This window comes from Oncorhynchus clarkii, unplaced genomic scaffold (assembly GCF_045791955.1).
Source record: "Oncorhynchus clarkii lewisi isolate Uvic-CL-2024 unplaced genomic scaffold, UVic_Ocla_1.0 unplaced_contig_537_pilon_pilon, whole genome shotgun sequence".
Classification (NCBI taxonomy): Eukaryota; Metazoa; Chordata; class Actinopteri; order Salmoniformes; family Salmonidae; genus Oncorhynchus; species Oncorhynchus clarkii.
This window is the reverse complement of record NW_027260838.1, coordinates 171,181-195,596: the sequence shown is the minus strand read 5'-3', so window position 1 is coordinate 195,596 and position 24,416 is coordinate 171,181. Positions and strand designations below refer to the sequence as shown.

At 45.8% G+C, this 24,416-nt stretch overlaps 1 protein-coding gene across 1 annotated transcript in view; it reads right to left on the bottom strand.

Annotated features, from left to right (window-relative positions):
* LOC139401879 (mitochondrial import inner membrane translocase subunit tim16-like) overlaps positions 1–24,416 on the bottom strand; it is a 175,587-nt gene that overhangs the window by 7,668 nt on the left and 143,503 nt on the right. The window contains exons 3-19 of the mRNA XM_071145876.1: positions 14,708–14,762; positions 14,533–14,590; positions 13,149–13,294; positions 12,840–12,935; positions 12,463–12,570; positions 9,761–9,917; positions 8,619–8,794; positions 8,049–8,244; positions 7,569–7,711; positions 7,213–7,317; positions 7,047–7,132; positions 5,801–5,942; positions 5,398–5,487; positions 5,033–5,149; positions 4,669–4,804; positions 2,215–2,306; positions 958–1,047 (exon numbers count right to left, since the gene is read on the bottom strand). Of these exons, the coding sequence (XP_071001977.1) occupies positions 958–1,047; positions 2,215–2,306; positions 4,669–4,804; positions 5,033–5,149; positions 5,398–5,487; positions 5,801–5,942; positions 7,047–7,132; positions 7,213–7,317; positions 7,569–7,711; positions 8,049–8,244; positions 8,619–8,794; positions 9,761–9,917; positions 12,463–12,570; positions 12,840–12,935; positions 13,149–13,294; positions 14,533–14,590; positions 14,708–14,762 (1,993 nt within the window). The remainder of the gene's footprint in view (positions 1–957; positions 1,048–2,214; positions 2,307–4,668; positions 4,805–5,032; positions 5,150–5,397; positions 5,488–5,800; positions 5,943–7,046; positions 7,133–7,212; positions 7,318–7,568; positions 7,712–8,048; positions 8,245–8,618; positions 8,795–9,760; positions 9,918–12,462; positions 12,571–12,839; positions 12,936–13,148; positions 13,295–14,532; positions 14,591–14,707; positions 14,763–24,416) is intronic.

The window sequence follows — 24,416 nt, the reverse complement described above, 5'->3', positions numbered from 1 at the left end:
TAAGGTTAGGAGTGGTGACAGACACACAGGTGTAAGGTTAGGAGTGGTGACAGACACACAGGTGTAAGGTTAGGAGTGGTGACAGACACACAGGTGTAAGGTTAGGAGTGGTGACAGACACACAGGTGTAAGGTTAGGAGTGGTGACAGACACACAGGTGTAAGGTTAGGAGTGGTGACAGACACACAGGTGTAAGGTTAGGAGTGGTGATAGACACACAGGTGTAAGGTTAGGAGTGGTGACAGACACACAGGTGTAAGGTTAGGAGTGGTGACAGACACACAGGTGTCCATCCAGTGTGGCGGTAAGGGCTGGGTTGTAAGGGAGTGTTGGGAGTCATTTAACTATCTAGCCTGGTAGGAATGTTAGCTATTTACAGTACAAGGCAGCTGCAAGTCAAAGGTCAAATTGGGGTGAGGTTGCCTTTAACAACAGACCTAGGATCAGATTCCCAAACCCCAGTCCTACCTTTAAACATTATGAGGAGGAAAACATATCTGATCCTGATTCAGTCAATGGTTAGAGGCAACATCTACTTACTCAGAGTATTAGAGGATGATACGAGGATATGGGAGGTAGGGCTGCAAAAGTCTGGTAACTTTCCCTAAAATTCCCAGGAAAACAAGCAGGAAATCCAAGAATTCTCCAGTTGGTATTTCTGGAAAACCTAGACATTTTGTTGACAGAATTTTACAACCCTAATGACAGGTTAATGTTATGTGTTTGAGAGATGTTCTTTTGACATAGGACACATCAGTGGCACACAGGAATGACACGTTTCAGTCCAACAGGCCCTTGGCTACTGCTGGACCCTGATTGGTCCGCAAGGCAACACACACTAGTCACCCTGAAAGACACAAGAGCATGGGTAAATGTGTGTGTGTTTGTGTGTACATTTGTGTGTGTGTGTGTGTGTGTGTCTGTGTGTACATTTGTGTTTGTGTGTGTGTCACTCACCCACTCATCGTCTTCTACTCCCTGGAAGGACTCCTGTGGTAGAGGGTTGTCGTCCATGTTCCCCAGCTTGCCTATCATGGCACTCAACAGCTGTAGTACAGACAGATGGTTAACACACTATAGTCCCACTACTGACTAGTGGTTAACACACTATAGTCCCACTACTGACTAGTGGTTAACACACTATAGTCCCACTACTGCTAGTGGTTAACACACTATAGTCCCACTACTGACTAGTGGTGAGTACCAAGACAGATGGTTAACACACTATAGTCCCACTATTGACTAGTGGTGAGTACCAAGACAGATGGTTAACACACTATAGTCCCACCACTGACTAGTGCTGAGTACAAAGACAGATGGTTAACACACTATAGTCCCACTACTAACTAGTGGTGAGTACCAAGACAGATGGTTAACACACTATAGTCCCACTACTGACTAGTGGTTAACACACTATAGACCCACTACTGACTAGTGGTGAGTACCCATATCCCTCATTTAACATGATATCAATATGAGCAAGACATATTGAGGTATCGGTTTATCCTTGTTGTTAACCTACACTATCAGGTAATGAACATTCATGAGTCTTGTAGGCACAAAACCCTCTCACAGGCTCTCAACAGCATAGTGAACTGGCTGCTGAAGGTCCATCAACTGGCTTCCCATTGTATTCAAACTGGTTAGGTAGGTCTATCTGCTACCAGAATATTTACGTCTAGCCCAATAGAAAATCTGCAAGCAGTTGTCTGGACTTCACAAAGCCGTGGACATGAACAGAAAATGAAACGTTCATACATGATATAGATATAGATTATCCCATCACTACTAATAACTATTCACACTATTACCGTGACAAAACAGTCACCAAGCGTCTAGCTAGCTGCACTCACAGAGAAATACTCACTAAGATAAGATGCTTGTACATGTTCAGATTAGGGATGCAGGATATATGGGTGATATGCTGACGTGCATACCTATATAACGTAGGTACATGACACCAGGAAAAATGTGGCGCTACACAGCATTCCTAACCTATCCCACAATGCCTCTTGCACTGAGATGCAGTGCCTTAGACCACTGCGTCCATGTGTGTGTGTTAACTATTTAACTTAAAAGGCTGCAATTTAAAAAAAATATTGGTATAATTTTTTTGGGGCAAGGAAAACATCAGATATCGGTATTGGCCAAAAATGTCATATCAGTGCATCACTAATTCAGATAGTAGCAACACACACACACACACACACACACCTCATCTTTCTTCTGCTCGTCAGTCTTCTCCTCCAGGTAGTGAGAGGATGGAAGGTACTTTCTCACTTGGACCTCCTTGGGCGCCTCACTCACTGAGAGGACAGACAGACATACAGACAGATGGACAGACAGAAACAGTGACAGTGAGACCAGAGAGTTGGGAGGGATTGTGTTAGAATGGCAGTGGGCCACTGTGTATATACAGGGTTGTGTTAGAATAGCAGTGGGCCACTGTGTATATACAAGGTTGTGTTAGAATGGCAGAATGGCAGTGGGTCACTGTGTATATACAGGGGTGTGTTAGAATAGCAGTGGGCCACTGTGTATATACTGGGTTGTGTTAGAATGGCAGTGGGCCACTGTGTATATACTGGGTTGTGTTAGAATGGCAGAGGGCCACTGTGTATATACAGGGTTGTGTTAGAATGGCAGTGGGCCACTGTGTATATACAGGGTTGTGTTAGAATGGCAGTGGGCCACTGTGTATATACTGGGTTGTGTTAGAATGGCAGAGGGCCACTGTGTATATACAGGGTTGTGTTAGAATAGCAGTGGGCCACTGTGTATATACTGGGTTGTGTTAGAATGGCAGTGGGCCACTGTGTATATACTGGGTTGTGTTAGAATGGCAGAGGGCCACTGTGTATATACAGGGTTGTGTTAGAATAGCAGTGGGCCACTGTGTATATACTGGGTTGTGTTAGAATGGCAGTGGGCCACTGTGTATATACTGGGTTGTGTTAGAATAGCAGTGGGCCACTGTGTATATACAGGGTTGTATTAGAATGGCAGAGGGCCACTGTGTATATACAGGGTTGTGTTAGAATGGCATCTTTACAAAACTGTTTCAGTTCAGCAATATTCTTGGGATGTCTGGTGTGAACTGCTCTCGAGGTCATGCCACAGCATCTCAAGTTGGGTTTAGGTCAGGACTCTGACTAGGCCACTCCAGAAGGTGCATTTTCTTCTGTTGAAGCCATTCTGCTGTTGATTTACTTCTGTGCTTTGGGTCATTGTCCTGTTGCATCACCCAACTTCTGTTGAGCTTCAATTGGCAGACAGATAGCCTTACATTCTCCTGCAAAATGTCTTGAATTCTTGGGAATTCATTTTTCCATCAATGACAGCAAGCTGTCCAGGCCCTGAGGCAGCAAAGCAGCTCCAAACCATGATACTCCCTCCACCATACTTTACACTTAGGATGAGGTTTTGATGCTGGTGTGCTGTGCCTTTTTTTCTACACACATAGTGAGTGTTGTGTGTTCCTTCCAAACAACTCAACTGTAGTTCATCTGTCCACAGAATATTTTGCCAGCAGCGTTGTGGAACATCCAGGTGCACTTCTGCAAACTTCAGACGTGCAGCAAATGTTTTTTTGGACAGCAGTAGCTTCTTCCGTGGTGTCCTCCCATGAACACTATTCTTGTTTAGTGTTTTACGTATCGTAGACTGGTCAACAGAGATGTTAACATGTTCCAGAGATTTCTGTAAGTCTTTAGCTGACACTCTAGGATTCTTCTTAACCTCATTGAGCATTCTGCGCTGTGCTCTTGCAGTCATCTTTGCAGGACGGCCACTCCTAGGGAGAGTGGCAACAGTGCTGAACTTTCTCCATTTATAGACCATTTGTCTTATTGTGGACTGATGAACATCAAGGCTTTTAGAGATACTTTTGTAACCCTTTCCAGCTTATTGCAAGTCAACAATTCTTAATCTTAGGTCTTCTGAGATCTCTTTTGTTCAAAGCATGGTTCACATCAGGCAAGGCTTCTTGTGAATAGCAAACTCACATTATGTGAGTGTTTTTTAAAGGGCAATCTTGTCTCAATCTTGTCTCATTGATTGGACTCCAGGTTAGTTGACTCCTGACTCCAATTAGCTTTTGGAGAAGTCATTAGCCTAGGGGTTCACATACCGTTTCTAACCTACATTGTGAATGTTTAAATAGACAATAAATATAGACAAAAAAAAATACAAAAATGTGTGTGTTATTAGTTTAAGCACACTGTGTTTGTCTATTGTTGTGACTTAGATGAAGATCAGATCACATTTGATGACCAATTTCTGCAGAAATGCAGGTAATTCCAAAGGGTTCACATACTTTCTCTTGCCACTGTACGTGTGTCATTCCAGGTACACCGATCCACAAGACTTTGCTCAAAGCCTGTATCGGCAATTCTACGTTATAGAAGATCTTTGCCTCACATTGAGTTGATTGACGATTGGCTGTCAGAATAGATTTAGCTAGTGTCACCATCATGTCAAAGCACAAGGCAGATAATCTTGTCAAACCCAGGACTTGGCCCATGAAAGAGTTGATAGGTTGCCCCTTATAAACTGTATCTGCTCGGCTTCTCATCTGACATTTAAAAGGTGGATCTAACAGTAATGCTGTTGACTTCAGTCCACTGTTTGTACTATATGTGCCTGGGCAGAGTTGAGGTTAGCCCCTACCTGGGGTCATGTCTTTGGGCTTGAGGCTGATGGACTGGTGCTTCCCATCAGAACCAGCCAGCCAGGCTGAGGCTGTCAGAGAAGACTCCCACCACACTGCTGTGTCTGGGTACACATCATCCTGAAAGAACTCTTTCTGTGGACGGACGGAGAGAAGGAAGGAGGGAGACGAGACACGACAGGATTAGTTCAGAACTCAAACAGCTCCAACTCCACAGACTAAGTACAAACAGGGGTTCACATAGCAGACCCTTTTTACTGGTAGTTCTTTGAGGCCCTGGTCTGAAAAGTCATCAAATAACTGCAGGTTTTTCCTATTTCCCCCCATATATACACTAGATAGCAGCGTTCAGCCATAACTCACTCTGACGCGGGGGACTCTGAAGGCCACTGGCTCTATGGAGGTCTTACTGAGTCTCAGACCCCTGGCCACCTCGACCTCTTGCACCACACACTCAGTCTTCGGCAGGAAGGCCAAGCCCTAAATACAGGAAACAGGAAGTTCATGCAGAGAGATTCTACAGGTCTACAGGTGCCTGCGTAATTGATTGACGATCATCAATTAGTCAGTCAGTCAGTCAAACAGACATTTTATACAAGTCACAAATTCAGGGAAATGTTTTTATCTATTGATTACAAAACATGTAATAAGAAGGAGCAGGATATAGGAAATGAGAAAAGAAAGAGGGAAAAGCAGGGATGTAAATGCTGTTAACATAAAGTCTATACCTTGTGGGGCTCTGAGGAGTTGAAGCTGGCACATTCCAGGAAATAGGGAGCTTCTGGCACTATCTCAAAGATGTACACTCGCGTGTCACCCTGGTAAATGTAAACAACAACAATGGCTGTATAGGTTTACTCGTGTCAAAGTCTGGGTATGGGGAGTCAGTATGGATCTACCAATCCACCACCACCAACATTAGCCCGGTCCCAGATAGTTTTTTGTTGTCTACTAGACATAGGAGTTGGCAAGACAGCACAAACAGATCGGGAACCAGGCTAGGCAGGCATTATTATCATGAAGCACAAGAGTCTGTAACAGACTTTCAACACAACATCAAGTCAATATGGGCTCTATTTTCTTCTATCCAAAAGACATGCTCTGTTTATTTGTTTGTTTGTTGTCGTTTACCTTTCCGGTGAGGATGACGACACTGGTGTCGGGGTCGTAGAAGGGAATGAGGGTGGAGGGTGAGACGTCGGTGGGGGCGCTGGCGATGGCCCCGGAGGACAGGGACTCAACGGAGTGCAGGTACAGGGTTCTCTCACTGCGACTGCAGAAGGGGGAAACACATCGGGGGTCAAAGGTGAGGTGAACTGTGGTGACATCATCAATGAGGTCTCGGGTCAGAGGGGTTGTTTTCCTCTTGTTCACCAGGACCATAAAGCCATTGGTGCAGTTTTTTGTGTGAACCAAGATTATAGGTGAACTACATGTCAGACTGAATGGTCACACACACACGATGAACTGAATGGTCACACACACACGATGAACTGAATGGTCACACACACACGATGAACTGAATGGTCACACACAAACGATGAACTGAATGGTCATACACACACGATGAACTGAATGGTCACACACACACGATGAACTGAATGGTCACACACACACGATGAACTGAATGGTCACACACACACGATGAACTGAATGGTCACACACACACGATGAACTGAATGGTCACACACACACGATGAACTGAATGGTCACACACACACGATGAACTGAATGGTCATACACACACGATGAACTGAATGGTCACACACACGATGAACTGAATGGTCACACACACACGATGAACTGAATGGTCACACACACACGATGAACTGAATGGTCACACACACACGATGAACTGAATGGTCACACACACACGATGAACTGAATGGTCACACACACACGATGAACTGAATGGTCACACACACACGATGAACTGAATGGTCACACACACACGATGAACTGAATGGTCACACACACACGATGAACTGAATGGTCACACACACACGATGAACTGAATGGTCATACACACACGATGAACTGAATGGTCACACACACGATGAACTGAATGGTCACACACACACGATGAACTGAATGGTCACACACACACGATGAACTGAATGGTCACACACACACGATGAACTGAATGGTCACACACACACGATGAACTGAATGGTCACACACACACAATGAACTGAATGGTCACACACACACGATGAACTGAATGGTCATACACACACGATGAACTGAATGGTCATACACACACGATGAACTGAATGGTCACACACACGATGAACTGAATGAATTAAATGAAGGTAAATGGATTGTTAAGCACAAATTGAAGCTCAACTACCAAACAGAAATACAGAGAAATATTCACCTGTCGAATCCTGACACCATCAGGTATTTTCCATCACACACCCACACCACACGAGCCCCTCTGTGGCCCTCAGGACCTGCACCCTCCTGCAGAGAGAGAGACAAGGAGAGATATATGGAAATACTCCAAAAAGGTTAACAACTCCTCAGGTGTCCTGTACACACACCTGTACTGGGTCAGCAGACTTGCGAGGGTCGTAAATGCGCAGTTTCCCATCCTTACACACCGTGGCCAGGAGTTTACCATCCGGACTCCACGCCATCCCAAATATCTATATGCACACCAGGCAGGAGAGGGAACAGAGAAAGGAACGAGTGAAAAGTTGAAATGAAGCGAAGGAGACAAGCGCGTTCCTTGTACATACTGTAGGTAGGATCAATCAATCAATATCCATCCATCAATCATTATTATTATCCCAGATACATTTTACCACGTCCCTATTCTCTAACAAAACCAGTGGTTCCACCCCCTGCCAATACCAATATTCCTTATGTCCCGCCCCTTTCCCTCCTCCTCCGTCACCTGATCCTGGTGTCCCCGGAGCGCTTTGACCTCGTCCCCAGACTCCAGGTTCCACAGGCGCACCGTCTGGTCGTAGGAGGAGGATGCCAGCAGGCCCGACGCCAGGGGGTGGAACTTGACTGAGTAGATCTTCTCAGTGTGGCCTGTGATTGGTCAAAACACCTGTCACTCACTCACATTCTATCAAGATATGATTTATTTCTATTGATAGATTCAGTAGTCACACAGTATAAGGCTATATATAAGGATAATAAGACACACTGTAGCAAATTGCATACCGGTATCCTGTTCATTTCATTTCTGTCACTCATTGAATGAAGGATAGAGTACTGATACATATGTGGCTTCACTCACACATCTACATATCAGATATTTCACATTGGACCCCAAAAGCCCCAGCTCGGAGTCTAACTTCATTCAATTGAAATCTACTTTACTTGAACTTAATTGGTCTCCAGGCCCCTGTGGAGTGTGTCTTACCCTGCAAGATGGTCTCTGGCTCAGTCAGGGTCTCTGTCAGACCCCCCTCAGGCACCTGCCACACACGGATCTTAGCATCGTCGCCCGCCACCACCAGCCTGTGACTGTTGAAGGGGTCCCAGGAGAAGTCAGCCACGTTGACAGAGTTCTGGATGGTGGGCAGGCCCGTGTCCGCTAGCTTCCCAGCCTGAGACAACTGAGGAGGGGGGCAGTGAGATACATCCCTCTTTCTTTAATGTGTGGACCAATAAAGCCACATCTTTGGTCTAATATGGTGTCAGAAATCCTAAATGACTATTTACACTATTCATTCCTATTATCTGATGACATTCTACTGTAATGTAATGCTGTGGCGGCTGCATATTATTTCATGTTAGTTGAAGTGTTGTCTACTCCCCTCCAACTAATAAGCCACAGCCATAAAACACCCTCACTTTAGCAGAACTCTGCTTTCTTGGCCAGGGCTCACTTAAAAAAGATACATATAAGGACAAATGAAAATAACTAAAAGAATACTACAATATTTTGGATAAAGACACATTATCTTCCATTTTCTAAGTGTGGAAGTACCTCAAAGATGGCGATCTGACCCCCGGCGGTGGCGAGTGGCACGGCCACGCGATGGCGGTTGGCACAGAAGCCATCACACTCTCCGGGCGTGGTGAGGTTGAGCCCCTTCAGGTTGGTGAAGTGGGTGTCTCTGTGAAGCACCGCACCCTGCAGGTGACGAAACTTACTGCTGGGACCTGGGGGAGGAGGAGAGGGAGGGAGAGGGAGAGAGAGGGAGGAGAGGGATGGAGAGAGAGGGAGGAGGAGGAGAGGGAGGGCGGGGGAGAGAGGGAGAAAGAGGGAGGAGGAGGAGGAGAGGGAGGGAGGGAGGGGGAGAGAGAGGGAGGAGGAGGAGAGGGAGAGAGAGGGAGGAGGAGAGCAGGGTGATTTTAGACCTTAGCTACATTATTTGTAACCTGGGTCTTGTTCATTAGGCACCAACCTGAAGAAATTATTTACAATGATGTACCTGGTCCAATAAGAAATGCTTGTTTTAGTTTTCTGTTGCGAAACATTTTGTTACGCAGTACCCAATGAACACAACCCAGGTATATTATTAGTAACCTAGTCCCATACTATATGTGCTGTGGGAAGCTCTTGTATGGTTAACAAACAAGTTGGTTACAACACATTTAGAATGGTAACAGGCTACATCAGACAGGGGATACTGGCAGTGTGCCTGGTCCCAGATCTGTTTGTGCTGTCTTGATATGCTAGCAGTGTGTAGGATTGGATCGTCAGACAGGTTCAGATTAGTCCAAACCACCAACTCTCTCTCTCTCACACAGTTCAGTTGTAAATACAGCTCAAACCAACAGTCAGCAGGACATTATAATAAGATAATGACAAGGTAGGGAAATTAGATGAGCGATGAGAGAGAGAGCCTTACCTAGCATTGAGACTGACACTGTCAAATCTTACATAACATACTTCCTAATACCATAACCGGATATGTAACACAGAGCATTGTGGGTAATGTAGTACCACTACAGTTTCCCAAAACAGCTTTACTCAACATGTTGCTGATGGGTAAGGATGTGTGTGTGGTGTGTGTATGTGTGTGTATGTGTATGTGTATGGGTGGTGTGTGTGTGTATTCACGTATATGTGTGTTTGTGTGTGTGTGGGACGGAGCACTGCTACTGTTTCCCAAACAGCCTTACCCAACATGCTGCTGATGGCTTTGGCACTCTGGCTGGGGCTGGGGAGGAAGCCTGAGGAGAGGCCAGAGGTGGAGGAGGGGGAGCGGGACGGGGCAGCACTGCTGCTGGGGGAGCTCAGGGGACTGCTGGAGGTGGAGCAGCCTCGCACTGGAGCCTCCTGGAGAGGAAGAACAACAGTAATACATATACAATATACAATCATATAATTAAACAATAAGGCCCGAGGGGGTGTGGTATATGGCCAATATACTACTGCTAAGGGCTTTTCTGATGCACAACACAACGCGGAGTGCCTGGATACAGCCCTTAGCCGTGGTATATTGGCAATATATCACAAATCCCTGAGGTGCCTTATTGCTATAATAAATTGGTTACCAACGTAATTAGAGCAGTAAAAATAAATGTTTTGTCATACCAGTGGTATATGGTCTGATTTATCACGGCTTTCAGCCAATCAGCAACAGGGCCGAATCACCCAGTGTATATATCCAATATAGTGTATAAGGTCTGATTAATATAAAATACTTTCTAGAGAGAAGGAATAATACTAATAATATGGTCACTAAACCAGATGTCTTTATCCAAAGATACTCACAGGTTTACAGAATACTTTAATCTACAGACTTTAGATACTCACAGGTTTACAGACTACTTTAATCTACAGACTTTAGATACTCACAGGTTTACAGACTACTTTAATCTACAGACTTGAGATACTCACAGGTTTACAGACTACTTTAATCTACAGACTTGAGATACTCACAGGTTTACAGAATACTTTAATCTACAGACTTTAGATCCTCACAGGTTTACAGAATACTTTAATCTACAGACATTAGATACTCACAGGTTTACAGACTACTTTAATCTACAGACATTAGATACTCACAGGTTTACAGACTACTTTAATCTACAGACTTTAGATACTCACAGGTTTACAGACTACTTTAATCTACAGATTTTAGATACTCACAGGTTTACAGACTACTTTAATCTACAGACTTTAGATACTCACAGTGTTTACAGAATACTTTAATCTACAGACATTAGATACTCACAGGTTTACAGACTACTTTAATCTACAGACTTTAGATACTCACAGTGTTTACAGAATACTTTAATCTACAGACATTAGATACTCACAGGTTTACAGACTACTTTAATCTACAGATTTTAGATACTCACAGGTTTACAGACTACTTTAATCTACAGATTTTAGATACTCACAGGTTTACAGACTACTTTAATCTACAGACTTTAGATACTCACAGTGTTTACAGAATACTTTAATCTACAGACATTAGATACTCACAGGTTTACAGAATACTTTAATCTACAGACATTAGATACTCACAGGTTTACAGAATACTTTAATCTACAGACATTAGATACTCACAGGTTTACAGAATACTTTAATCTACAGACTTTAGATACTCACAGGTTTACAGACTACTTTAATCTACAGACATTAGATACTCACAGGTTTACAGAATACTTTAATCTACAGACATTAGATACTCACAGGTTTACAGAATACTTTAATCTACAGACTTTAGATACTCACAGGTTTACAGACTACTTTAATCTACAGACTTTAGATACTCACAGGTTTACAGAATACTTTAATCTACAGACTTTAGATACTCACAGGTTAATCCAATATATTCAATCAATACTGTATGTGTGGCCCGATGCAATAATATGAAAACAATTTGAGAGAAAATAAAGCAAAAGCAAAATCCAAATTCCCTCTGTATTAAAAATACAATAACAAGGTAGTTGCTAGCAGAGGGAATGAGGGAACGGATGGAATGAGGGAACGGAGGGAATGAGGGAGTGGAGAGAACGGAGGGAACAGAGGGAATGAGGGATCGGAGAGAATGAGGGAACGGAGGGAATGAGGGAGTGGAGAGAATGGAGGGAACAGAGGGAATGAGGGATCGGAGAGAATGAGGGAACAGAGGGAATGAGGGAGTGGAGAGAACGGAGGGAATGAGGGAACAGAGGGAATGAGGGATCGGAGAGAATGAGGGAACGGAGGGAATGAGGGAACGGAGGGAATGAGGGAACGGAGGGAATGAGGGAACGGAGGGAATGAGGGAACAGAGGGAATGAGGGAACAGAGGGAATGAGGGAACGGAGGGAATGAGGAAACGGAGGGAATGAGGGAACGGAGGGAATGAGGGAACGAAGGGAATGAGGGAACGGAGGGAATGAGGGAACGGAGGGAATGAGGGAACAGAGGGAATGAGGGAACGGAGGGAATGAGGGAACAGAGGGAATGAGGGAACGGAGGGAATGAGGGAACGGAGGGAATGAGGGAACGGAGGGAATGAGGGAACGGAGGGAATGAGGGATCGGAGGGAATGAGGGAACGGAGGGAATGAGGGATCGGAGGGAATGAGGGAACGGAGGGAATGAGGGATCGGAGGGAATGAGGGAACGGAGGGAATGAGGGAACAGAGGGAATGAGGGAACGGAGGGAATGAGGGAACAGAGGGAACGGAGGGAACAGAGGGAATGAGGGAACGGAGGGAATGAGGGCACGGAGGGAATGAGGGAACGGAGGGAACGGAGGGAATGAGGGAGCGGAGGGAATGAGGGAGCGGAGGGAATGAGGGAATGAGGGAACGGAGGGAGCCAAAAGAGAAATGAAAGCGACCCATAGAGGAGGAGGAGAACAGATGATGCTGGACTCTGACCTCTTTGCTCCTCCCACTGGGCAGCTCTTTCTTAGCAGCCGTCTGATTGGCTGTTTTAGCGTTGTTAGGCTTCTGACGATTGGATGGGTTGACACTGACCTTCTCAACCTGAGAAGACACCCATGATTGGATGTTTAAGAGAACAGCTGGCTATTGCTTGGTCCTGAAGTACAAACCGCGCCAAAAACCAAGCACTTCTATTGGTACTGTATGCACATTGTATCCAAGTTAGAATACAGATTAGAGTTATATTGTGTAGAGTGATGGTGGTACATCCAAGTTAGAATACATATTAGAGTTATATTGTGTAGAGTGATGGTGGTACATCCAAGTTAGAATACAGATTAGAGTTATATTGTGTAGAGTGATGGTGGTACCTGTTTCTCGCCACCTTTCCACCACTCTGCAGCTGACATGGCTGCTGTCCGGCCCAAGGTGTCTGGGTACAGGTCTGCATGGAACTCCTGTCCTGACTGAATTAGATACACACAAAGCAGACATACTCTAAAATGGAAGACATAAAGGCTTGTTGAATGGTTGCTCATTCCATAACTTTATTTTCCTCAGTGACTACAAAGACAGTCCCCCCCCCATCAGTTTAGAAACAAGTACAGGGAAAGAACTGTTGCCATGACATCAAAATGACAGATGGATCTGCTGTTACAGTAGCCTGAGAGATACTGGACCTTGCGGGGCACGTGGTAGTTGATTGGCACGATGAAGCTGTCTGTCAGCTGCAGGACCCGCATGACCTCACAGGACAGGACATCCAATGCCAACTTGGGTACCATGGCAACGCCTCGCGTTGGGGCGTCCGTCAGACAGTGGCTCACTGGAGAGAAAGAGATGAGGAGAGAATAAGAGGGAGAAAGAAGTAGAGATTAGAGGACAGACCTGGGTGTGTGAGAGAGGGAGTGGGAGAGGTAGGAGGACAGACCTGGGTGTGTGAGAGAGGGAGTGGAAGAGGTAGCAGGACAGACCTGGGTGTGTGAGAGAGGGAGTGGGAGAGGTAGGAGAACAGACCTGGGTGTGTGAGAGGGAGTGGGAGAGGTAGGAGAACAGACCTGGGTGTGTGAGAGGTAGCAGGACAGACCTGGGTGTGTGAGAGAGGGAGTGGGAGAGGTAGGAGGACAGACCTGGGTGTGTGAGAGAGGGAGTGGAAGAGGTAGCAGGACAGACCTGGGTGTGTGAGAGAGGGAGTGGGAGAGGTAGGAGAACAGACATGGGTGTGTGAGAGGGAGTGGGAGAGGTAGGAGAACAGACCTGGGTGTGTGAGAGGTAGCAGGACAGACCTGGGTGTGTGAGAGAGGGAGTGGAAGAGGTAGGAGGACAGATATGGGTGTGTGAGAGGTAGCAGGACAGACCTGGGTGTGTGAGAGAGGGAGTGGGAGAGGTAGGAGAACAGACCTGGGTGTGTGAGAGGGAGTGGGAGAGGTAAGTGGACAGACCTGGGTGTGTGAGAGAGGGAGTGGGAGAGGTAGCAGGACAGACCTGGGTGTGTGAGAGAGGGAGTGGGAGAGGTAGCAGGACAGACCTGGGTGTGTGAGAGGTAGCAGGACAGACCTGGGTGTGTGAGAGAGGGAGTGGAAGAGGTAGGAGGACAGACCTGGGTGTGTGAGAGAGGGAGTGGAAGAGGTAGGAGGACAGATCTGGGTGTGTGAGAGGGAGAGTGGGAGAGGTAGGAGGGCAGATCTGGGTGTGTGAGAGAGGGAGTGGAAGAGGTAGGAGGACAGACCTGGGTGTGTGAGAGAGGGAGTGGGAGAGGTAGGAGGACAGACCTGGGTGTGTGAGAGGAAGTGGGAGAGGTAGGAGGACAGACCTGGGTGTGTGAGAGAGGGAGTGGGAGAGGTAGGAGGACAGACCTGGGTTTGTGAGAGAGGGAGTGGAAGAGGTAGGAGGACAGATCTGGGTGTGTGAGAGGGGGAGTGGGAGAGGTAGGAGGACAGACCTGGGTGTGTGAGAGAGGGAGTGGGAGAGGTAGGAGGACAGACCTGGGTTTGTGAGAGAGGGAGTGGGAGAGGTAGGAGGACAGTACTGGAAAATGAACAACCACTGAAGATCTGTCCTTACCTTGGGAAAGGAATGGTTCAGTGGCAGACACCTCGAAGCAGTCAATGACACTATCTCCCTATGGAAGAGAGAACAAAGCAGACATGTATTTACTGAGGAAGATAATAGTAAAAGATGAAATGAGGCCAGCTGCCTTCATACTATCTGTTAAGGGAGACAACAAACTACATCTTACCATCCCAGATACTGTGAGGAGGCCTGAGTCAGGGTCAAACAAAGGCATCAGGGTCCTGAGAATGGAGAAGAGGGGGGGAAGATGGAGAGGGAGTAGAGGGAGAAGAGAGAGAGCAGGGAGAAGAGAGAGAGGAGGGGGAGAAGAGAGATAGTAGAGGGAGGAGAGAGAGAGGAAAGAGAGAGTGTAGAGAGAGGAGAGAGAGAGTAGAGGGATAAGGGAGTAGAGGAGAGAGAGTAGAGGGGAGAGAGAGAGAGAGAGTGAGAGAGAGAGGAGGGGGAAGATAGTGTGTGAGAGAGAGAGAGAGAGAGGAGGGGGAAGAGAGAGAGAGAGAGAGAGAGAGGAGGGGGAGGAGAGAGAGAGGAGGGCGAGGAGATAGAGAAGAGGGAAAAAGATACAAAGAGAGAGAAGATTTTCAACAAGTTGCAAAACAAGTTGAATCAATCACAAAAATCAACAGGCCAGTTTACTGTAGTTTCAATCACCAACCACTAGATGGGAAACACACCACTCACAGGAGAAATGCTACCTGTCGTAGTTCAGCACTATGAACCTTAACTTGCACTACAGATATCCTCCCTCAGCAATATGTTACAATATATATATATATATTTGGCTAATTAGCTGGTCATTATAAAGAATATCAACATATTAATCAAAGCAAGCACATTTCTGACATTAAACTACAAATTGAGCACAAAAATTCCACACACACACACACACACACACACACACACACACACACAGAGAGAGTAGTGTCCAGGGGACTTCCTGTAATAGAGTCAGAAGGGAAGTGGTGTGTGAGGTTACAGCTTCACATCACAGTCCCTCCATGAGAATGACAGAGGCATCATGGTCAGAGAGAGAGGAGGACAGACAGACCGTGATAGAGGGAGGGATGGTTGTTGATAGTGAGGAAGATGTGGAGGGTCTGATAAAAACGCAGACCTTTCAGAATATCTGTTCTATGTTATATATCTATATTTATCTGAACGTTCCCCAACGCTGTGCCCCACTGAACACAACTGGCTGGTCAATCAGGCCCATTCTATGGCTGAATGTCACACACAAACACACACACACACAAATCAACCACATTGAGTGGTGATATCATGATGTATAAATATGAATCTAACGACAGACTGGAGTAGACTGACTGTTCTCCCTGATACCGCTGACTATAGGGACACGGAACTGTCTGTGTGTGTCTGTGTAACCCAAAGCACACAGCAAATAGACATCCAGAGTTGAACTCTGAGAAGCTGAATGAGAACAAGGACATGTTGTACATACTGACTTCTGGAAAAGTGCTGTGATTGGTCCCTTGTTCAAACCAAGGTGTTTTGGTTGTTTCTGATGTAAGTGGAACTGAATAGGGGCCCTGCTACCCCCTATTTCCATCTCCCTCTCTCACACACACACACACACACACCTCTCTTTCTCTCACAGTCCTGCAGATTGGACTGAACCCCTCCATCCCTCTCTCTACCCACCCCAGCCCTGTGAAGTCAGTGAGGGGCGGCCACGCTTCGTTAGTGCCTCTCTGTGTTCCCATGTCCAAGTCAGTCCACAGGGAGCCCCTCCATTCCCACACCCCCTTGTTCCGTCCACCTCTCCCTCCCTCTCTCCCTCACCCTCCTCCATGTCTCCAATAGGTGCAATACCAGTTATGTCTGCAAATTGCCCTTTCTCTCATCTCTGTATGTTTATCTTGTGTTTTCTCACACTATCCCATAGGATAAACTTACACCAATCACACAGCTGAATAATGGAGTTCTGGCCTTATCACAGATCATCCATACTGTTTTCTACAGTGGTCACGCTCCACAGCACTGGGACTGGAGTGCATTTTCACACACACACACACACACACACACACACACACACACACACACACACACACACACACACACACACACACACACACACACACACACACACACACACACACACACACACACACACACACACACACACACACACACACACACACAACAAAGCCATCGATCACGTCATTCATATATAAGTAGGAATAAAGTGACTAGGACACAGGATAGATAATAAACAGTAGTAGCAGTGTATGTGATGAGGCCAAAGAGTGTAAAAAGGGTCAATGCAGATATTCTGGGTAGCTATTTGGTTCATTATTCAACAGTCTTATGAACTTTGAGATGTGACACCTTACACCTGACTGGGTGTTACGTTCATGTTGAGCTCACAGTGCTTTGAGATGTGACACCTTACACCTGACTGGGTGTTACGTTCATGTTGAACTCACAGTGCTTTGAGATGTGACACCTTACACCTGACTGGGTGTTACGTTCATGTTGAACTCACAGTGCTTTGAGATGTGACACCTTACACCTGACTGGGTGTTACGTTCATGTTGAGCTCACAGTGCTTTGAGATGTGACACCTTACACCTGACTGGGTGTTACGTTCATGTTGAGCTCACAGTGCTTTGAGATGTGACACCATACACCTGACTGGGTGTTACGTTCATGTTGAGCTCACAGTGCTTTGAGATGTGACACCTTACACCTGACTGGGTGTTACGTTCATGTTGAGCTCACAGTGCTTTGAGATGTGACACCTTACACCTGACTGGGTGTTACGTTCATGTTGAGCTCACAGTGCTTTGAGATGTGACACCTTACACCTGACTGGGTGTTACGTTCATGTTGAGCTCACAGTGCTTTGAGACGTGGCATACAGTGCATTCAGAAAGTATTCAGACCCCTTGACATTTTCCACATTTTGTGATGTTACAGCCTTATTCTAAAATGGAGGACATTTTTTTGTTCCCTCATCAGTATACACACAATACCCCATAACGACATCACAATACCCCTAACGACATCACAATACCCCATAATGACATCACAATACCCCATAACGACAAAGAAAAAACAGATTAAAGATTTTGTTTAAATGTATTCTAAATAAAAAACAGAAATATCACATTTACATAAGTACTCAGACCCTTTACTCAGTACTTTGTTGAAGCACCTTTGGCAGTGATTACAGCCTCAAGTCTTCTTCCTTCTTTCTGACATTCAGAGACTTGTCCTGAAGCCACTCCTGCTTTGTCTTGGCTGTATGCTTAGGGTCTTTGTCCTATTGGAAGGTGAACCTTCGCCCCAGTCAGAGGTCCTGAGTGTTCTGGAGCAGGTTTTCATCAAGTATCTCTCTGTACTTTTCTCCGTTCATCTTTACCTCGAGCTTGACTGGTCTCCCAGTCCCTGCCGCTGAAAAACATCCCCACAGCATGATGCTGCCACCACCATGCTTCACCGTAGGGATGGTGCCAGGTTTCCTCCAGACATGATGCTGCCACCACCATGCTTCACCGTAGGGATGGTGCCAGGTTTCCTCCAGACATGATGCTGCCACCACCATGCTTCACTGTAGGCATGGTGCCAGGTTTCCTCCAGACATGATGCTGCCACTATGCTTCACTGTAGGCATGGTGCCAGGTTTCCTCAAGACGTGACGCTTGGCATTCAGGCCAAAGAGTTCAATCTTGATTTCATCAGACCAGAGAATCCTGTTTTTCATAGTCAGAGTCCTTAAGGTGCCTTTTGGCAAACTCCAAGCGGGCTGTCGTGCCTTTTACTGAGGAGTGGCTTCCATCTGGCCACTCTACCATAAAGGCCTGATTGGTGGAGTGCTGCAGAGATGGTTGTCCTTCTGGAATGTTCTCACATCTCCACAGAGGAACTCTGGAGCTCTGTCAGAGTGACCTTTCGGGTTCTTGGTCACCTCTCCAACCAAGGTTTTTGCTCTTACATGCACTGTCAACTGTGGGACCTTATATAGACAGGTGTGTGCCTTTCCAAATCATGTCCAATCAACTGAATTTACCACAGGTGGACTCTGATCAAGTTGTAGAAACATCTCAAGGATGATCAATGGAAACAGGATGCACCGGAGCTGAATTTCGAGTCTCATAGTAAAGGGTCTGAATACTTATGTAAGGTATTTCTGGTTTTGCTAAAATGTTTTTTTTAAAGAAGAAAAAATATGTTTTTGCTTCGTCATTATGGAGTTTTGTGTGTAGATTGATGATGTAAAAAATGTATTTAATACGTTTTCAAATAAGGCTGTAATGTAACAAAATGTGGAAAAAGCGAAGGGGTCTGAATACTTTCCTGAATTCACTGTGCTTCAACCTAACAGGATAACACTAGAACATTAGGGAGAAAACTATGATTCACAAATGGATCTGTGATTCCAACTCAACGGCCAAATAATCCCCCCACAGGACAGAATGAGAGGGCTCACCAAGACAAATAAAGGGAGAGAGAGAGATGGTTTAGCAGGTGCTGGGCAGAACCACGAAGCACATTTTCACCTCAACTTTAAGACCCATTCTGAGGCACAAGACATCTGCTTCCATCATGGGTCTAACGTTTATCTTTCTGCACTACAATCACCCCCCCCCCCCCCCCCCCCACCCCAAAGACGAACCACACACACACACACACACACACACTCCACCCCTCCCACACAAGTTTAACAGATCCCCTGGTGTTAGAGAAGGAGATGAGAGAAAACAGAAGGAGAAAGGAGGAGAAACCCCTCTTCAGCTTAGCCATCACCTCATCGCTCTTCCAGAGAGCTACAACAACCTTACAGCCCTTCAAATGACCTTCCACACATGACAGGAACCTTCAGCACCGCTAGACAGGACTACATTATGTGTGGAGATAGAGAGAGAGTTTGTCTGACTGTGTGTACTGCAAGTATGTGTGTGTTCATACTGTCAGTGAGTGTGTGTTTAACCTCAGCCCAGAAAGATGATGAAATGAGTCTGAATGAGGAGAGTACAGTAGATAGAGTCTGAATGAGGAGAGTACAGTAGATAGTCTGAATGAGGAGAGTACAGTAGATAGATTCTGAATGAGGAGAGTACAGTAGATAGTCTGAATGAGGAGAGTACAGTAGATAGTCTGAATGAGGAGAGTACAGTAGATAGTCTGAATGAGGAGAGTACAGTAGATATAGTCTGAATGAGGAGAGTACAGTAGATAGAGTCTGAATGAGCAGAGTACAGTAGATAGTCTGAATGAGGAGAGTACAGTAGATAGATTCTGAATGAGGAGAGTACAGTAGATAGAGTCTGAATGAGGAGAGTACAGTATATAGAGTCTGAATGAGGAGAGTAGAGTAGATAGAGTCTGAATGAGGAGAGTACAGTAGATAGAGTCTGAATGAGCAGAGTACAGTAGATAGAGTCTGAATGAGGAGAGTACAGTAGATAGTCTGAATGAGGAGAGTAGAGTAGATAGAGTCTGAATGAGGAGAGTACAGTAGATAGAGTCTGAATGAGGAGAGTACAGTAGATAGTCTGAATGAGGAGAGTACAGTATATAGAGTCTGAATGAGGAGAGTACAGTAGATAGTCTGAATGAGGAGAGTACAGTAGATAGTCTGAATGAGCAGAGTACAGTAGATAGAGTCTGAATGAGCAGAGTACAGTAGATAGTCTGAATGAGCAGAGTACAGTAGATAGTCTGAATGAGGAGAGTAGAGTAGATAGAGTCTGAATGAGGAGAGTAGAGTAGATAGAGTCTGAATGAGCAGAGTACAGTAGATAGAGTCTGAATGAGCAGAGTACAGTAGATAGAGTCTGAATGAGGAGAGTACAGTAGATAGTCTGAATGAGGAGAGTACAGTATATAGAGTCTGAATGAGGAGAGTACAGTAGATAGTCTGAATGAGGAGAGTACAGTATATAGAATCTGAATGAGGAGAGTACAGTAGATAGAGTCTGAATGAGGAGAGTACAGTAGATAGTCTGAATGAGGAGAGTACAGTAGATAGAGTCTGAATGAGGAGAGTACAGTAGATAGAGTCTGAATGAGGAGAGTACAGTAGATAGAGTCTGAATGAGGAGAGTACAGTAGATAGTCTGAATGAGGAGAGTACAGTAGATAGAGTCTGAATGAGGAGAGTACAGTAGATAGTCTGAATGAGGAGAGTACAGTAGATAGTCTGAATGAGGAGAGTACAGTAGATAGTCTGAATGAGGAGAGTACAGTAGATAGTCTGAATGAGGAGAGTACAGTAGATAGTCTGAATGAGGAGAGTACAGTAGATAGAGTCTGAATGAGCAGAGTACAGTATATAGAGTCTGAATGAGGAGAGTACAGTAGATAGTCTGAATGAGGAGAGTACAGTATATAGAGTCTGAATGAGGAGAGTACAGTAGATAGAGTCTGAATGAGGAGAGTACAGTAGATAGAGTCTGAATGAGGAGAGTACAGTAGATAGTCTGAATGAGGAGAGTACAGTAGATAGAGTCTGAATGAGGAGAGTACAGTAGATAGTCTGAATGAGGAGAGTACAGTAGATAGTCTGAATGAGGAGAGTACAGTAGATAGTCTGAATGAGGAGAGTACAGTATATAGAGTCTGAATGAGGAGAGTACAGTAGATAGTCTGAATGAGGAGAGTACAGTAGATAGAGTCTGAATGAGGAGAGTACAGTAGATAGTCTGAATGAGGAGAGTAGAGTAGATAGTCTGAATGAGGAGAGTACAGTAGATAGAGTCTGAATGAGGAGAGTACAGTAGATAGTCTGAATGAGGAGAGTACAGTAGATAGAGTCTGAATGAGGAGAGTACAGTAGATAGTCTGAATGAGGAGAGTACAGTATATAGAGTCTGAATGAGGAGAGTACAGTAGATAGTCTGAATGAGGAGAGTACAGTAGATAGAGTCTGAATGAGGAGAGTACAGTAGATAGTCTGAATGAGGAGAGTAGAGTAGATAGTCTGAATGAGGAGAGTACAGTAGATAGAGTCTGAATGAGGAGAGTACAGTAGATAGAGTCTGAATGAGGAGAGTACAGTATATAGAGTCTGAATGAGGAGAGTACAGTAGATAGTCTGAATGAGGAGAGTACAGTAGATAGAGTCTGAATGAGGAGAGTACAGTAGATAGAGTCTGAATGAGGAGAGTACAGTAGATAGTCTGAATGAGGAGAGTACAGTAGATAGTCTGAATGAGGAGAGTAGAGTAGATAGAGTCTGAATGAGCAGAGTACAGTAGATAGAGTCTGAATGAGCAGAGTACAGTAGATAGAGTCTGAATGAGGAGAGTACAGTAGATAGAGTCTGAATGAGGAGAGTAGAGTAGATAGAGTCTGAATGAGGAGAGTACAGTAGATAGAGTCTGGAAGAGGAAAAATAGGGGACAGTCAGACAGAGGGACAGGTAGATAAAATACATGGGGTGGAGGTGGAGAGGTGGAGAGTTGGAGAGGTGGAGAGGTAGAGGGGGGGACAGGGGGAGAGGGGGAGAGGTGGAGAGGGGGAGAGGTGGAGATGTGGATAAAATACATGGGGAGAGGTAGAGGTGGAGAGTTGGAGAGGGGGAGAGGTGGAGAGGGAGAGAGGTGGAGAGGGGGAGAGGTAGAAGTAGAAAGGGAGACAGGTGGAGATGGAGAGTTGGAGAAGGGGAGAGGTGCAAAGGGAGAAAGGGGTAGAGAAGTGGAGAGAGAGAGAGAGGTAGAGAGGTGGAGAGAGGGAGAGAGAGAGGGGAAAGGTGGAGAGAAAGAGAGAGAGAGGGGTAGAGGTGGAGAGGGAGAGAGGTGGAGAGGTAGAGAGAGAGAGAGAGGTAGAGAGAGAGAGAGAGAGAGAGAGAGAGAGAGAGAGAGAGAGAGAGAGAGAGAGAGAGAGAGAGGTGGAGAGGTATAGAGGGAGAGAGTTAGAGAGGGGAGAGGTAGATAGAGAGGTGGAGGTAGAGAGGTGGAGAGAGAGAGGGGAGAGAGGTAGAGGGGTACAGGTAGTTAAAGGTAGAGAGCAACACAGGTGAGGGCCATCAGCAGCTGTGATCTGAGACAGATTTGGATGGAAAAATAGTCTGAGAATGAACAGAAACTGGAGCGAACCCAACCGAGAGTACGCAATCATGGACACACACAGCAATACAGTAAAAACACACACACACACACACACTCTGACGTTTAGGCAAAAATACGTCTAGTTAATTAACTTCAGAGATCCAGGATATAGGGCAGGCAGACAAACAGGCAGAGAGGCAGACAGGCAGTGAGGCAGACCGACAGATGGGCAGGCCGAAAGGCAGGCAGGCAGACAGATAGCGTTGACTGTAGTAGCCTGATAGATCAGTATCGCTGAAAGGCACCTGTCACTACAGTTTGAGTCCTGCCCTGCACCAGCCCCCAGACACAGGCCTCTTATCTGGAGCCACTGAGGCAAAGCCAGGCAGGCTGGGTGTGTGTAGTGAGTAGTGTGTAGTGAGTAGTGTGTAGTGAGTACTCACTGGGCCTGTCCAATGGCCCATACAGTACAGCAGTAGGCCAGAGGACACTAGTAATTCAGTACACAGAGTACCAGTGAATATAGACAGATCATATACAAAGGTCATACAGGCCAGTCATAGAGTCATACAGAAAGTCAAGCCCTAAGATCTATCTATACTGAACACAAATATATGTTTACTAAATTATAGACCATATAAGGAAATCAGTCTTAAAAAAAAAAAATTAGGCCCTAATCTAAGGATTTCACATGACTGGGCATGTGAAATCCTATGGCACAGCCATAGGTGGGCCTGAGAGGCATAGACCCACCCACTGGGGAGCCAGACCCACCCACTGGGGAGCCAGACCCACCCACTGGGGAGCCAGACCCACCCTCTGGGGAGCCAGACCCACCCACTGGGGAGCCAGACCCACCCACTGGGGAGCCAGACCCACCCACTGGGGAGCCAGACCCACCCACTGGGGAGCCAGACCCACCCTCTGGGGAGCCAGACCCACCCACTGGGGAGCCAGACCCACCCACTGGGGAGCCAGGCCCAGTCAATCAGAATGAGTTTTTCCCTACAAAAGGGCTTTATTCCAGACAGAAATACTCCTCAGTTTCATCAGCTGTCCAGGTGGCTCTTCTCAGACGATCCAGCAGGTGAAGAAGCTGGATGTGGAGGTTCTGGGTTGGTGTGGTTACACGTGGTCTGCGGTTGTGAGGCCGGTTGTACACACTGCCAAATTCTCTAAAATGACGTTACACGGCTTATGGTAGAGAAATTAACATTCAAATCTCTGGCAACAACTCTGGTGGACATTCCATTCCAGCATGCCAATTGCTTCTCCTTCAAAACTTGAGACATCTGTGGCATTATGTTGTGTGACAAACTGCACATTTTAGAGTGACCTTTTATTGTCCCCAGTACAATGTGCACCTGTGTAATGATCATGCTGCTAAACCGTCTTCTTGATATGCCACACCTGTCAGGTGGATGGATTATCTTGGCAAAGGAGAAATGCTCACTAACAGGGATGTAAACAGATTTGTGCACAATATTCAGAGAAATAAGCTTTTTGTGTGTATGGAACATTTCTGGGATCTTTTATTTCAACTCATAAAACATGGGACCAACACTTTACATGTTGCCTTTATATTTTCTGGACCAAAGGTCAGTCCTAGTGCTTTATGTTCATAGTGTGGGATGAAAACACATCCTCTCTGTTCATAACTCAGCCTTCTGGCATCTTGTGACGTGCCCTTATCTGACCATACAGCTTTTGCATGCATCTTCCTGTACCCCCTCTTTCTCCCTCTTCTCTCTGTGCCCTCACGTCTCTTCCTGTACCCCCTCTTTCTCTCTCTTCTCTCTGTGCCCTTATGCCTCTTCCTGTACCCCCTCTTTCTCTTCTCTCTGTGCCCTCATGTATCTTCCTGTA